Raw genomic sequence first — 15136 nt, 5'->3', positions numbered from 1 at the left:
CGTGTACTTTCATGTCTCCATCCTGCCGTGACACAGGCCATTCTTGCGTTTCGCGTTCGAGGGTCAGGCGTATCAGTACAAAGTCCTACCCTTCGGGCTGGCCCTGTCACCCCGTGTCTTTACGAAGCTCTCGGAGGCAGCCCTCGCTCCCATGAGAGAGCGTGGCATTCGCATTCTAAACTATCTCGACGACTGGCTCATACTAGCGCAGTCTCGGGAGCAGTTATGCGAACACAGGGATTTGCTGCTCCAGCACATCAGCCAGTTGGGTCTTCAGGTCAACTGGGAGAAGAGCAAACTCGCCCCCGTGCAGAGGATCTCTTTTCTCGGTTTGGAGCTGGACTCGGTCCAACACACGGCGCGCCTCACAGAGAATCGCGCCCGGTCGGTGCTGAACTGCCTGAATCTCATCAAGAGCAGTACAGTGGTTTATCTGAAACAATTTCAGAGGCTCCTGGGGCATCTGGCAGCCGCAGTTACGCCGCTCTGCCTGCTTCATATGAGACCACTCCAGCACTGGCTTCGTGACCGAGTCCCGTGGTGGGCGTGGCAGAGAGGCATGCTCCGTGTGAAAATCACCCCGGGCTGCCTCCAAACCCTCAGCCCGTGGTCGGACCTTTCGTTTCTCCGGGCCGGTGTGTCCCTAGAACAAGTGTCCAGGCATGCTGTGGTTTCCACAGACGCCTCCAACACCGGCTGGGGGGCCACGTACAACGGGCATGCAGTAGCTGGCACCTGGACGGGGTCCCACCTGCATTGGCACATCAACTGCCTCGAGTTGTTAGCAGTGCTCCTTGCTTTGAGACGCCTCAAGACGACGCTGCTTGGCAAGCATGTACTGGTCCGTACGGACAGCACGGTGACCGTTGCGTACATCAACCGCCAAGGTGGTCTACGTTCCCGTCGCATGTCACAACTCGCCCGCCACCTCCTCCTATGGAGTCAGAAGCATCTGAGGTCGCTTCGTGCCGTTCACATCCCTGGCCTGCTCAATCATGCCGCCGACGAGCTCTCACGACAGATTGTGGCCTCCGGGGAATGGCGACTCCATCCCCAGGCGGTCCAGCTGATTTGGGACCACTTCGGGGCTGCACAGATAGATCTGTTTGCCTCTCCGGACTCGTCCCATTGCCAGCTGTTTTATTCCCGCACCGAGGGGACCCTCGGCACGGATGCACTGGCTCACAGCTGGCCCCGGGGCCTCCGCAAGTATGCGTTTCCCCCAGTGAGCCTGATGGCACAACTACTGTGCAAAGTCAGGGAGGAAGAGGAGCAGGTTTTGCTAGTTGCCCCTTATTAGCCCAACCGAACCTGGTTCCCCGAACTTTTTCTCCTCTCGACAGCTCCTCCCTGGCCCATTCCTCTGAGAGAGGATCTGCTCTCTCAGGGACGGGGCACCATATGGCACCCGCGTCCAGACTGTTGGAGACTCCATGTGTGGTCCCTGGACGGGACGCGGAGATTCTAGATAATCTACCACAGGCAGTCGTAGATACCATCACTTCAGCGAGAGCTCCCTCTACGAGGCTTGCTTACTCCCTGAAGTGGAACCTGTTCGTTGAGTGGTGTGCTTCTCACAGAGAAGACCCCCGAAGGTGTTCTATCATTTCCGTGCTTTCTTTCCTGCAGGAGGCTTTGGAGCGTCGGCTGTCCCCCTCCACCCTCAAAGTGTATGTTGCCGCTATTGCCGCACATCACGATGCAGTAGACGGGAAATCCCTGGGGAAGCATGATCTGATCGTCAGGTTCCTGAGGGGAGCGAGGAGATTGAATCCGCCTCGCCCCCCCCTCTATACCCTCTTGGGACTTATCTCTGGTGCTAACCGCACTGCAGAGACCGCCCTTCGAGCCTTTGCAGGTAGCAGAGTTAAAAATTCTGTCCCAAAAGACAGTCCTCCTGCTTGCTTTGGCCTCCATCAAGAGGGTAGGGGACCTGCACGCATTTTCGGTCAGCCTGGAATTCGGGCCGGCTAACTCTCACGTTGTCCTGAGACCCCGGCCTGGATATGTGCCCAAGGTTCCTACCACCCCCTTTCGGTATCAGGTGGTGAACCTGCAAGCGCTGCCCCCGGAGGAGGCAGACCCAGCCCTGGCTTTTCTCTGCCCAGTTCGCGCTCTGCGCTTATACGTGGACAGAACGCAAAGCTTTAGGACCTCAGAGCAGCTCTTCATCTGTTACGGAGATCAGCGGAAGGGAAAGGCTGTCTCCAAGCAGAGGTTGGCCCACTGGATAGTGGATGCCATCATCTTGGCGTATGAGTCCCAAGGTGAACCCTGTCCCCCAGGACTACGAGCTCACTCCACAAGGAGTGTTGCCGCTTCTTGGGCGTTGGTGCAGGGTGCCTTGCTGACAGATGTCTGTAGAGCTGCGGGCTGGGCGACACCTAATACGTTTGCTCGATTCTATAGCCTACGTGTCGAACCGGTTGCTTCCCGTGTGCTCTCTTCTCATAGAAGCCAGTAACACCGTGAGCCCCGGTTCAGTGTCGGCTTGCTGCGCCATTCCCCTCCTACGGACCGGATACGTGCGCCATTTTTGCTCCAGTTGAATTCCCTTATCCGGAACCTGTGGAGCTCCTCCGCACCCCTCCAACGTCGGACGTGGCGGAACGTCCGGTGTTATGCCTACCACTCGTATGCAGTGTGGAACCCGTGTTAGGCTGGGTCCATATGTTGCGGTCCCTACGGCGACCCCATATGTGTATTCTTCCACGATTCCTCCCCAAGGTGAGCCCGTGTCTTTCCCTTGGCAGAGTCCTGCCGTCACTGTAAATCGGTGTTGTCTCCCCCCTCTCTAGGCTGGAGCCACCCCAGTGATATTCCATATGTTATACTGCCCGGTCCTCCGCCCAGTTCATATGCGTATTTCCCCCCCCCCCTTTTTTTCGGGGTTGGTTGGGCTTCCGCAGCGTCCCTTCCTTCCGATGTTGGGCACGCTTTCCCAGTGTTACCAAGTCTAACTGAGTGGGTCTTGTGGAACAGCAGCGACTTCCTGGCCTAAGCCCTGTCCTTTTCCGCTAAAACGTCGGGAGGATCAGAAGGCTTTTGTCTAGGCACTGGAAGGTGGCAGCGTTAGTGGCGTGTTCAAAGGGTGAACCCATTTCAGTCGACGTCGACTACGTCTGACGTTATCGACTGAAAGGGAATGTCCTGGTTGCGTATGCAACTCACCATTCCCTGAAGGAGGGAACGGAGGACGTAGTCCCCTTGCCACTACCGCTGGACCACCGCTGACTCCGAGTTACGCTCGGCTCCTCAGCGAAAAGCAAATGGTGCGTGCATCTACTTCCGTATTTATACCCGCGCTGCGGGGCGGAGTGTGAGATGCAGATCTCGCACGCCAATGTGTATTGGCTCGTTCAATAATACTCGAAGACAATAGGCTCCCTGGCGTGATCCCATTACAGTCGACGTCGACTACGTCCTCCGTTCCCTCCTTCAGGGAACGGTGGGTTGCATACGCAACCAGGACGTTAGTTTATTAGTCAAAGCACATGGTAAAGATCGTTCCAGCTGCAACAATCCTCTGATATGTTTCAATTTCTCCTTTGCAAGAACTGCCTGTAAGTAGTTTATTAGAATATAATAGATTTGTGACGATTTCATGTTGATTTAAAACCATATACGATTATAAATCTTTGATCTCGATTTGTGAACAGATTGTTTACTGAGACATTATATTTCATTGTAATTAAGCTTTGTTGGTATTTGTACGAGAGACAATTTAACCTTAGTGTATTTTTTGTGCTTATTTTCAGTTTCACTCCTTTGTTTATGTCTTCATGCTCAACATGAGTCTCTATTAAATGGAGCTAAGAAGCTATATTCTGACTCTCATGTTTTTCATGACGGGAGTTTGGCTGGCTGTCTAATTTTGGTTAAGAACACCAATTGGAGGACAGTACACTCATACTAGACACTTATGTTAACTGCTAATTTTTTTTTTTTTTTATTGATCTGAACTGACAAATTAGACATTCTTGTTGGTTGAACACGAGTTAATAGATATCAATCAATCAACAGTGTCCTGTGCTCACCACACAGCGGCTATAGGTGGAGAGGAGAGATTTGGCTATAGGGTGATGTGTGGCTTACTTACACAGAAGAGACTTTGTTGTACAGCACATGAAAATAAACTACTTACCGTGATCTCAGACTGTGTTTATGTGGTTTCTCCACTGTATGGATCTGCATGTGTCGCTTCAGGTCACTTTTAATAGAGAAACTCTTCCCGCACTGATCACACGTGTGCGGCTTCTCTCCAGTGTGGATCCTCTCATGTGTTTTCAGATTTGCTGACTGATTGAATCTCTTATCACAGTGTGAACACTTGTAAGGTTTTTCTCCAGTGTGAATCCTCTTATGTGTTTTCAGAGAAGATGATCGACTGAATTTCTTGTCACAGTGTGAACACTTGTAAGGTTTTTCTCCAGTGTGAATTCTCTGGTGCAGTTTTAAACTGTTTGCTAAAGTAAAAGTCTTCCCACACTCAAAGCACATGTACTCTCTCACACCAGTGTGGATTTTCTCATGTGTATGTAAATGTTGCCGCAGTGAAAAACTCTTTCCACAAACAGAACATGAATGTGGCTTCTCCTTCGTATGAACTGTCAGGTGTGTCTTCAGCTCTGATGACCTAAGAAATGTTTTTCTGCATTGATCACATGTGTATGTCTTCTCTCCGGTGTGGATCATCTTATGTGTTATCAGATGTGATGACTGACTGAATCTCTTATCACAGTGTGAACACTTGTAAGGTTTTTCTCCAGTGTGGATCATCTTATGTTTTATCAGAGATGATGACTGACTGAATCTCTTGTCACAGTGTGAACACTTGTAAGGTTTTTCTCCAGTGTGAATTCTCTGGTGCAGTTTTAAACTGTTTGCTGAAGAAAAAGTCTTCTCACACTCAAAGCACATGTACTCTCTCACACCAGTGTGAGTTTTCTCATGTCTATGTAAATATTCCAGCAGTGAAAAACTCTTTCCACACACCGAACATGAATGCGGCTTCTCCTTCGTATGAATTCTCAGGTGTTTCTTCAGGGCTGATGCAGTAAGAAATGTTTTGCCGCATTGATCACATGAGAACGGCTTCTCTCCGGTGTGGATCCTCATGTGTTCTTTAAGTTGTGAAGATTGACTGAAACTCTTTCCACACTGATCACATGAGAACGGCTTCTCTCCGGTGTGAGCTCTCATGTGAACATCCAGAGCATGTTTGATTGAGAAATTGTTTCCACATTGATGGCATACATGCGGCTTCTCTCCAGTGTGGATCATCTCATGCATTTTCTGATGTTCTGATCGACCGAATCTCTTGTCACAGTGTGAACACTTGTAAGGTTTTTCTCCAGTGTGAATTCTCTGGTGCCTTTTTAAACCGTCCGCTGTAGTAAAAGTCTTCTCACACTCAAAGCACATGTACTCTCTCACACCAGTATGAGTTTTCTCATGTTTATGTAAATTTTTCCGCTGTGAAAATCTCTTTCCACACACAGAACATGAATACGGCTTCTCCTTCGTATGAACTGTCAGGTGTGTCTTCAGCTCTGATGACCTAAGAAATGTTTTGCCACATTGATCACATGTGAACGGCTTCTCTCCGGTGTGGATCCTCATGTGAACATTAAGGGATGATGATCGACTGAAACTCTTCCCACACTGATCACATGTGAACGGCTTCTCTCCGGTGTGGATCCTCATGTGAATCTCAAGACTAGCTTTGCATATGAAACTGTTTCCACACTGAGTGCAGGTGACAGATTTCTTGGCTTTTCTTTTCTTTAAAAATGTCTGTTTAGTCTTTGAGCGACTCAAAGGTTTTCCTCCAGGTTGGACATGAAGTTCCTCCTCCACTTCACTCAGTTCTTCACTCTCCTCGCTCTCTTCCATCAGGTCTGACATGACAGAAACAAATTATTGAATTTATTATTATTTATTTAATTTCCAGTACATCAACATAATTCAAAGAGAGAAATATAAAATGTAAAAGGACATGAAAGTGAGCCCTGATGTAATGGTAGAAAGTAGACAACTGTTATAAAATATTATGATAATGTGATGCCTTTTTATAAATTGATTATAAGTCCTTTTCCATGAATGAGGTTAATTCACCTTCCAATTATTTTAAATATATTTGATCAATGACACAATTGTCTAACATGATATTAACATTAAAATATAGCTGCAAGCAGCAATTATCGGGGCCAAGCGCAAGAAGATGATAACAGATGCCAACATGGCTGGGAAAGTCAGACCAGCTGGAGCAAGGAGCAATTAACAATGACAATGACACGTACAAAGTTTGGTGTCAATATGTCGAGGCATTGCAGATATGAATAGTCCATTTGGCATCATGCCTAAATTTTGCTGCTGCAGTATACGAAAACGGTTTTGTTTATCGACACGAAATCCATAACTTTTTGTCAGCACGGTCTGGAGACGATTAGATTTTGGTGAAAATCGGACAAACGGTCTAGGAGGAATTTGAAAAAAGTAGGTATTGAATGGAAATCTAGATATCGGACAGGAAGTTCAGCCAAATATGGCATACTTGATATCTGTGTTCTCTTCATGGCCCAAGGAAACTATTGAGGCCAGTGCAGGGGTGGTGATGGCGCAGTGGATAAGACGCATGCCTTTGGTGTGAGAGACCTGGGTTCGAATCCACTGTGAGACACCACTGTGTCGCTGAGTAAGAAACTTAACCCCTAGCTGCTGAAGATTTTGGTGAAAATCTCAATTTGCTTCATAGTTATAGACGTTTATGTGAAAAAACACGTCAAAAATGACTGACACGTGACTTTGAGTGAATTTTACTACCCCTTACTATCAATAGCTTTGCATTTGGGCATTAGCATATAGCCAGCGACCTATGTTTTCAAACTTCTGATGGTGGTTTCGTCTTGATGGGACTAGCGGTTTCGAAGATATCCGCAAATGTTTTTTAAGCGCTAATTTAGAACGCTGCACAAACCATATGCCGGAACCTGGGAAGTCTGGTATCGTTGAACTCTGAAAGGATTCAGGGGTCTAAAGATATGACTCCCGTGAAAATAAATCAACGAAAGCCAGAGTTATAAGCATTTGAAATTTTTATTTTACCACTAGGTGGCGCTGTTTCGAAACTTCTCAGGCTCCTTCAGGGCATCGTACTGATGACCCATGCCAAGTTTCGTAACAATCTGTTCATGCGTTCATTAAATGCAGCATTTTAGCACATCATTCAAAATGGCTGGGAATGATCTGGGAAAATTGGATATCAGCCGACTCAGCATGACGCCCTGAATCTAACGAGACTAATTTTATGATTTTTGGACAAACTGTTCAGAAGTTATAAGCAAAAATTAGGGCTGGGCGATATATCGCATCACATATATATGCGCATCTCGTCAGTAAAGCCGGTTCCTTGATTAGTAGTAAATCGCCTTCACCTGCTTTCAGATGGAGCGGCATTTACTACAAAGAGCCGTAGTTCACTGACAAGCTGAGCCATATCGCATCAATATCGCGGACGTATCACCAGCGATAATTAATGCGATATGGCTCAGCTTGTCAGTTAACTACGGCTCTTTGTACACAGCAAAAACGCCAGTGTGAAATTAACACTCCCGGGAGTGTATATGAGTCCACACTCAAGAGTGTTAAAGTTAATGAGATAATTAAGTGGTTAATTTAGTGATGATTGAGCATTATTGAAGACACCTGATGTTAACAAGCAGAATCACTGAAGGACAAAATCTCAAATTGTAAGCCACCATTATGGCGATCATTGTTGACTTTAGTTGGGCTCTTGACCCTTATATTATTAATTTTAGATTTTGTTTGGCTGATGTATCTGAGTTATAACTGACAGATGAACGAAGGAAAAAGTGATCTATGGTGTTGGTTATATTATGACAATCATCATTTGAACTATGTTTTTGATTTATGTTGTTTGTTACAGCAAAACTGTGATTCTGCATAAATATCCAGAATATTTTATTTTAGCTATAATATAAAGGATTTCTTAAAAGTTGTTTTCTAAAAAAACAAGATTCGTTCTTTTAGGCACTCACAGACTTCAAGATTCAGTCTATCCATCTCAACAATGGTGACGAGCAGAATATTCAATTAGGAAAAGGAAATTACATAGAAAATTCAGATCATAATTTATTCATATCGCAATGCATGATGGGAGCCATTAATGAGTTGTGATTGGTGACAGCCACTGCAACATGCTTTATTATTGTCACCATTGTTGAGATTCACAGGCTGATTATTGATGTCTGTGTTTAAATATTTTTATTTGAAAGTGTTTTGATCAGAACAATGTTTATTAAACATTTTGGATTATAAGAAACATACCTATACTCATATATGCTCTAAAATCACAAAGTTGTTGCCAATAAGTTAAACCAAACTATCTCAATAAGATTCATTTTCAGATCACAGCATGATTATGCCAGAACACAACCAACACTATCAGATCACACTTTTCTTTGTTCATTTGACTGTTATAATTAAATAAGAGCAGACAAACAAATTTAAAATGAATGTATAAAGGTTAAGAGCCCAACTAAAGCAAACACTTATCGCCATAACGGTTGCTTACAATTTGAGATTTTCTCCTTCAGTGATTCTCTGCTTGTTAACATCAGGTGTCTTCAATAATGCTCAAACATCACTAAATTAATCACTTAATTATCTCATTAACTTTAAAACTTTTGAGTGTTAATTTAACACTGGAGTTTGTGCTGTGTAGTAAATGCCGCTCTATCTGAAAGCAGGTGATGGTGATTTACTACTAATCAAGGAACCGGCTTTACTGACGAGATGCGCATAACAAGATCGTGCGATATATCGCCCAGCCCTAGCAAAAATATATTTTTTTCATATCTCCGGACCAGTAGGTGGCGATGCGCCGAAACGCAGCACGTATCCTCAGGTCATGCTTGTGAGGACATGTATCAAGTTTGGTCTGAATCCGATAAAGCGTTTGAGGAGATACAGCCTTATGTCTGTTTTCGCAAGCGCTACGTAAAATTGTTTCGTGCGTTTATCAAAAACGGTTTAGTGAATCAGCTTGAATTCCATAGCTAAAAAGTAGGTTTTTCGAAAAATTCTAAATGGCGGAAAAATTTCCATGACGGAAAATGACATTTGAATCATCTTGAGCTAGGGAATCAGAGGGAAAAAAATGTGTTTCTAGTCCTTGTGGTTCAAAAGTTATTACCATAAACATGAGTGCCACTTTGGACAGCTGGTGGCGCTAGTGGGAAAGAATCTATCTTAATTCCTTTTGTAACTGTTTTTATTTCCCTTGCTTTTATTTTGTGTTTATTTTCTATGCAACGCACAATTTGAATTGCCATAGTGTGATTATTTTAAAGGGCCCCTATCATGGCATTTTAAAGTTTCCTAATGTTGTTGTAGAGTCTCCTACAACATGTTTACACGCATCAAATGTAAAAAAAAAAAAAAAACTTTAATTCTCACATTCATGTGATTCATTTCAATCACATTTTCAATGATTCTCAAACGACTCGTCAAATGAATCAATAGGCTTGTTTGAGATGAGCAAAATCTGCGCAGAACCGATCGCCGGCAATCACCGCGAGATGCATGCCGGTTAGAGATGTGTCCGAGTGCGGGCCGCCTTGCTCTGATGTCATGCTGACGTATGTCAAAAAACTCTCGCGAGCGCAAGGCACGCGTGTCGGATTCTGCAGTCGCGCGCAGTTGCTCTCCACCGACTGCGCTGATCAAAAGCATGATGGGAAACGACTTGCTGACGACACAGCTTAATGCTCATTGGTTTAAACAACCGTGATTTATTGTTCTCTTTTAAAATGTTTGATTTTAAAAGTCTGATATCATGTTTTATGTGTATAAATTATGTGTGGATATTCCCAAACTCTCTGACAGTGCGATCTATGTGATGTAATTTTTTATTTTTTTATAACAACATGTCTGTATTAAAGAAAAAATGATTGATAAACACGTATGCCTATTTAAAATGGAATTAAATAAGTACTTTGGGTGTCTTGTTCATTATATTTATTTTCATATAAAAGCAACAGAACTTAAATTACATCCAGTTTATTAGCAACACCGTGCACAGGCGTGAATCCCGCGATATCCATCTTTGATCTCACTGGTGTCTGATCCACTGCGAGAAGAGAGATCTGTCCGTCTTACCTGCACTTTTTTCGTTCCTCCTCTCACTGCAGCCGCTACTCTCGAGTACACTTCAGGCGAGGCAAGGCGCATCTCAAACAAGCCTAAGCTCTCTAAATCCCTCCTTTCCGCGAGCTACTCTGCTCTGATTGGCCAGACAGATCAGTCTGTTGTGATTGGCCTTCCGTGTACAGCGCGTCGAAAACAAAAACGCCCATTGCATACACGACAGCTCTGCGTGGCTCTGAAGCCCCGTTCACACCGCCAGCGACACGCAGCGACAAAGCGACATGATCCCATTCATTTCAATGGAGCGCTGGCGACATCCGGCGACACGAGCGACATTGACCGTTGGCGACAGAATGTGGGCGTGTCAAGCGACAAGAGACAAGCGACAAAAGTTTAGAAATTTCAACTTTATGCAAATGAGAAGCGATTTTCGCGAGCGACAACCAATAGGAAAGAAGCCTTTTCAGTGGAGACCACGTCACCGTCTCGAGTGCAGGGAAGACAGAAGAGTTCGAGGATGATTTCACTGTTAAATATTATTTAACTGTAACCAGATATATGGATATAATAAAATGATGCATGGAAAAGAAACTGTCGACAGTCTCAGTGAGTTTAATTCATACATTTATAGTTCGAGTTGTCTAATTTTATGATGCAAGTTTAGTACTGCAGTTCATTTTACAGTTACCCCTGCATTGTTTTGACTATTAGGGACAAGAAAATTGATTATTTGTCAAATACGAATGACGTTTTAGTAATTTATGACAGTATGAGTGAGTTTAATTTGTTGATTGATCGATCGTTAATCTAGTAAATTATTTAATCCACTGAACACTGCTATGGTAATATTAAAACACTCTCCCAACAGCATATACGGTTTCTTTTTAGCCTAATTCCTAGTCAAATTAAAATTGTATAGTTGTATATATCACTTGTGATGGAATTTTGTATAGATATGGCCAGACGTGCAGTCTACCAATAACATTAGAGCGACAGCACTACGAACGCCCACAAGCGACATCACAGTACAGAGCCTAGCGACATACAGCGACAAAGTCGCTGGCGGTGTGAACGGGGCTTGAGGCTTCCTTCAGTGTAAACTAAACACAGTAACGAACAATGTCGATTTTACCATATTAATGCGAGCGCGAGTCCGATGATGAAACATTGGAAGAACTAGTAATTCAACCCGAACCTCCATCTCAAGGACGACTCGATAATAGTGGCCCGCCGCTGATCAGCAGAAGTATTTCAGTAAGATAACAGAGAATAGAAGTACTACTACTATACTCTTTGGTGATAATGTTAGTTAGCCAGTTAGCAGGAGACCAACACAATATTAAACTCAAAACTAAGTATTTTGAACACTGTTGTATTATTTTGTATAGTTGTTTTGGTTCTGGTGATCACAAGTGATCACATTTCATGCAGTCAGCTTCTCCTCGATCTTTGGATGCCATCCTTTGTTTTGCATTTGTAAAAGCATCATCTGTAAGTTAATTCTTCGTTGCATAATGCTTCATATATATTTGCATATATTTGTGATAGGTTTATTTGAAGCTTGATGAGATGAATCCTGACTCATCTGTACTTTGTGGATGGAGTTTGGCTGGCTGTTAAATTGCATCTGTACATGCAAGGAGCACAGTACAAACACCATCTTTCAAGAGCAAGCGGTTTGTAAATCCTGCATTGAACTCCCGAGATTTGAGAAGCAGTCGTCAGTAAAATAAAGGGAACACAGCAAAAGTTTAGGATTATACTGCTGTGATATCTTGGTAAAGATGAATTTTAACCACTGATTCTTCACATGCTCATCCTTGGAGAGTGAAAAATAACTGGCTTTACATTCACATCATGCACAGCGCCGTCTTCTCGACATGATCGACAGGATCGTACAGGAATCAGCTGCGGTTTGAGGTTTAAGTTTTCCTGGTGTCTGCGCGATTCCGCGTTCAATACGTGGGCGGGCAATATACTAATATTTCGTCTTGACGTCACTACGAAACGGCTTATGACCCGTTTGAAACATTATTCATTTAATTGATTCAGAGTCGACTCTTACTTTTGAAAGACAATAACTTTATATACAGTGCACTTTCAGATTTAAAACTTTGCAGGATGTTTCCTTTAATTTCCCTTTAATTTCCTTTTGGGCCCTTTAATTTCTTTCTATGTAAAGCAATTTAAATTGCCATAGTGTATGAAATGTTCTATACAAATAAACTTGCCTTACCTTATTTTACTCAAATGTTTTAATTATTAATGGCCGTTCACACTAGACTTTTCCTTTATAGACTTCCATTCATGCGCATGTGAAAGTGGGACACCAGAAACACAAGCTTAAGTGAATAACACTGTGAGAAATAACACAAGTGTTTAGCATTCAAGTGGAGTGGATTGTTTGTTTTTAAATTTTTAACTTATTATTATTTGATTATATATTAAATTAATGTTTGTAAAAAAGCTGCCGCAGAATGTGACGTCATTTTCATGACCTCTGTAGAAACCTCACACGCTCAAAGTGTAGAGCGGCTTTAACTACACTCAAAAAAATAATTCATTGGATGAACTCAATTAAGTTGTGGGCAGGATTTCCATCCAATAAATATATGTAGCCCCAACTCAAACTGAGTACATCCATTCAACAGAATGTAAATTAGTTAACCTAACAAATTTGTATCAAATAGATGCAAAAGAATATAAATGAGTGACTTGATTAACTTATTTCTATCAAATACTTATTACTAACCAGACTGACTTTATTTCTGTCAGATGTCTACAAAAGTTTTTTTGAAAATTAACAGGGGTTTATAACTATGTTTTCCATTTAAAGTTACCATAACAGTGATTAGTGTTTCCATTAGTTGGGCTCTTAACTCTTATTATATCTATTGTCTTTTTAGGCTGCTGTGACAGTGTGTTTGTTAAACACATTTGGAGCAGCAAAGTAAGCTAAAGTGAAATGAGATCAGCTGATGATGGTTACCTGTTGATGGTTTTATAATCATTATGAAACAGAATGATTTACTGAGGTTTTTATAATCTAACCATTATGTTTTCACGTTTTTTTTCACAACACATACCTTGTGTTACTGCAGCATGAGATCAAGGAATATTATAACACTAAGTTTGAAGACTTTAACGAACATGAGCACAAAAAGTCTGTTTCTGATGACACACACAGACATCAACAATCAGCGTATGAATCTCAACAATGGTGACAATCAAAAGTACTTTGCTGCAATGCATGCTGGGTACCACCATAGTACAAAACTCCCAGCATGCATTGCAACATGAATAAATTATGCAGCTGAACTGTCCTATAATTTTGTTTGATTCTAAATATTTGCTTTTATTTTTTGCTGTTGTGTTTGTTGTGAATTAGTAGCTTTTCAGTGATGTTCTGAATTAATCTGTTTATCTAAATATTTGTGATTGTCACCATTGTTGAGATTCATACGCTGATTGTTGATGTCTGTGTGTGTCATCAGAAACTGATTTTTTGTGCTCATGTTCGTTAAAGTTTTCAAACTTACTGTTATAATAATGCTTGATCTCATGCTGCAGTAACAAGGTTTGTTGTGAAAAAAACATAATTGTTAGATTAAAATACCTCAGTGAATCAGTCTGGTTCATGATGATTATAAAACCATCAACCATTAACCATCATCAGCTGATCTCATTTCACTTTAGCTTTCTTTCCTGCTCCAAATGTGTTTAACAAACACACTGTCACAGCAGCAAAAAAAGACAATAGATATAATAAGTTAAGAACCCAACTAATGGAATCATTGATCACTGTTATGGTGACTTCAAATGGAAAACATAGAGTTAAACCCCTGTTAATTCTCAATAAAACATTTGTAGACGCCTGACAGAAATAAAGTTATTCTGGTTAGTGATAAGTATTTGTTAAAAATAAGCTAGCCTCTCTCGTTTATATTCTTTTGCATCTATTTATTACAAATGAGTTAGGCTAACTGATTTACATTCTGTTGAATGGATGTACTCAGATTGAGTTGGGGCTACATATATTTATTGGATGGAAATCCTGCCCACAATTTAATTGAGTGCATCCAATGAATATTTTTTTTGAGTGGAGCTATTAATAATTTTTTAGTTAAACCAATTAAATATATTTACACATATGATCTTAAATAGATTTATTTAAATAAAGCAAATTAGATTTAAATGTGTCACCTCTAAGAAGGGCTTGAATCATTTTTTTGAGTGTAGTTTTAAATTAACTATTTATATTAGCATTATCTGTGTCCTACATGTTTCACTCAACCCTGTTACTCCTGACATGATTTTACTCCTTATAAAAACAGAGCATTTCTTAAAACTGTGACACTCACAGCATCTTTCTTTCTGCAGCATGATGGGAAGACAAGAGAATATTTTTTGAATAAAATTTGCAAATTGTGCAACCAAAAAGGTGACCGCGAGAGATGGAAATACCATCATACAATACCAGCCGAAACCACCATCCACTCAGTGCTGCGAGGATGGACCCGTGTTCACTCAGTGCAACGTAAGCATGAACTCTACAAGAAGCAAGTGGACTTGGGACTCCCAGAACAGTCTCATAACGGTAAGCATAAAACGTGCAGAGAGTTCCTCAGGGGCAGAGGCTCAAATTTAAAAAAAGGGGCATATATATGCTTTGCATCACATAAATAAATTATATTTAAAAGTAGGCTATATTAAAATAGAGAACCATTTTTTAAATTGTAATCTTTTTTCCTGTATTTTTAATCAAATAAATGCAGGCTTTAAGCGCATAAGGGACTTATTTAAAAAAATGTGCATGCAAATTTGAACAAATGGAATAATACATTAATGGACTTATTTATGTATGTATTCATTCGTTTATTTAGGCCTATTCATTCATTCATTCGTTTATATAGGCCTATTCATTCATTCATTCGTATATTTAGGCCTATTCATTCATTCATTCGTT

General features: G+C 41.9%; 2 protein-coding genes across 9 annotated transcripts in view; one reads left to right on the top strand and one right to left on the bottom strand.

Annotated features, from left to right (window-relative positions):
• Positions 1 to 15136, bottom strand: part of LOC143714418 (uncharacterized) — a 703153-nt gene that overhangs the window by 538766 nt on the left and 149251 nt on the right. For 5 of the 6 annotated variants that reach the window (XM_077205580.1, XM_077205581.1, XM_077205579.1 and 2 more), the window contains exon 2: positions 4145 to 5900. In XM_077205580.1, coding sequence (XP_077061695.1) covers positions 4145 to 5895 — 1751 coding nt within the window. In that variant the 5' untranslated portion in view covers positions 5896 to 5900. The remainder of the gene's footprint in view (positions 1 to 4144; positions 5901 to 15136) is intronic. The other variant, XM_077205582.1, reaches the window with a different exon arrangement.
• The window catches only part of LOC143714414 (uncharacterized), a 1189624-nt gene that overhangs the window by 1089844 nt on the left and 84644 nt on the right, over positions 1 to 15136 (top strand). The window lies entirely within an intron of this gene.

This window comes from Siphateles boraxobius, unplaced genomic scaffold (assembly GCF_051911475.1).
Source record: "Siphateles boraxobius isolate OS27281-9 unplaced genomic scaffold, OSU_SipBor_1 54, whole genome shotgun sequence".
Lineage (NCBI taxonomy): Eukaryota > Metazoa > Chordata > Actinopteri > Cypriniformes > Leuciscidae > Siphateles > Siphateles boraxobius.
The sequence above is the reverse complement of the archived record's forward strand: the minus strand, read 5'-3'. Positions and strand labels throughout refer to the sequence as shown.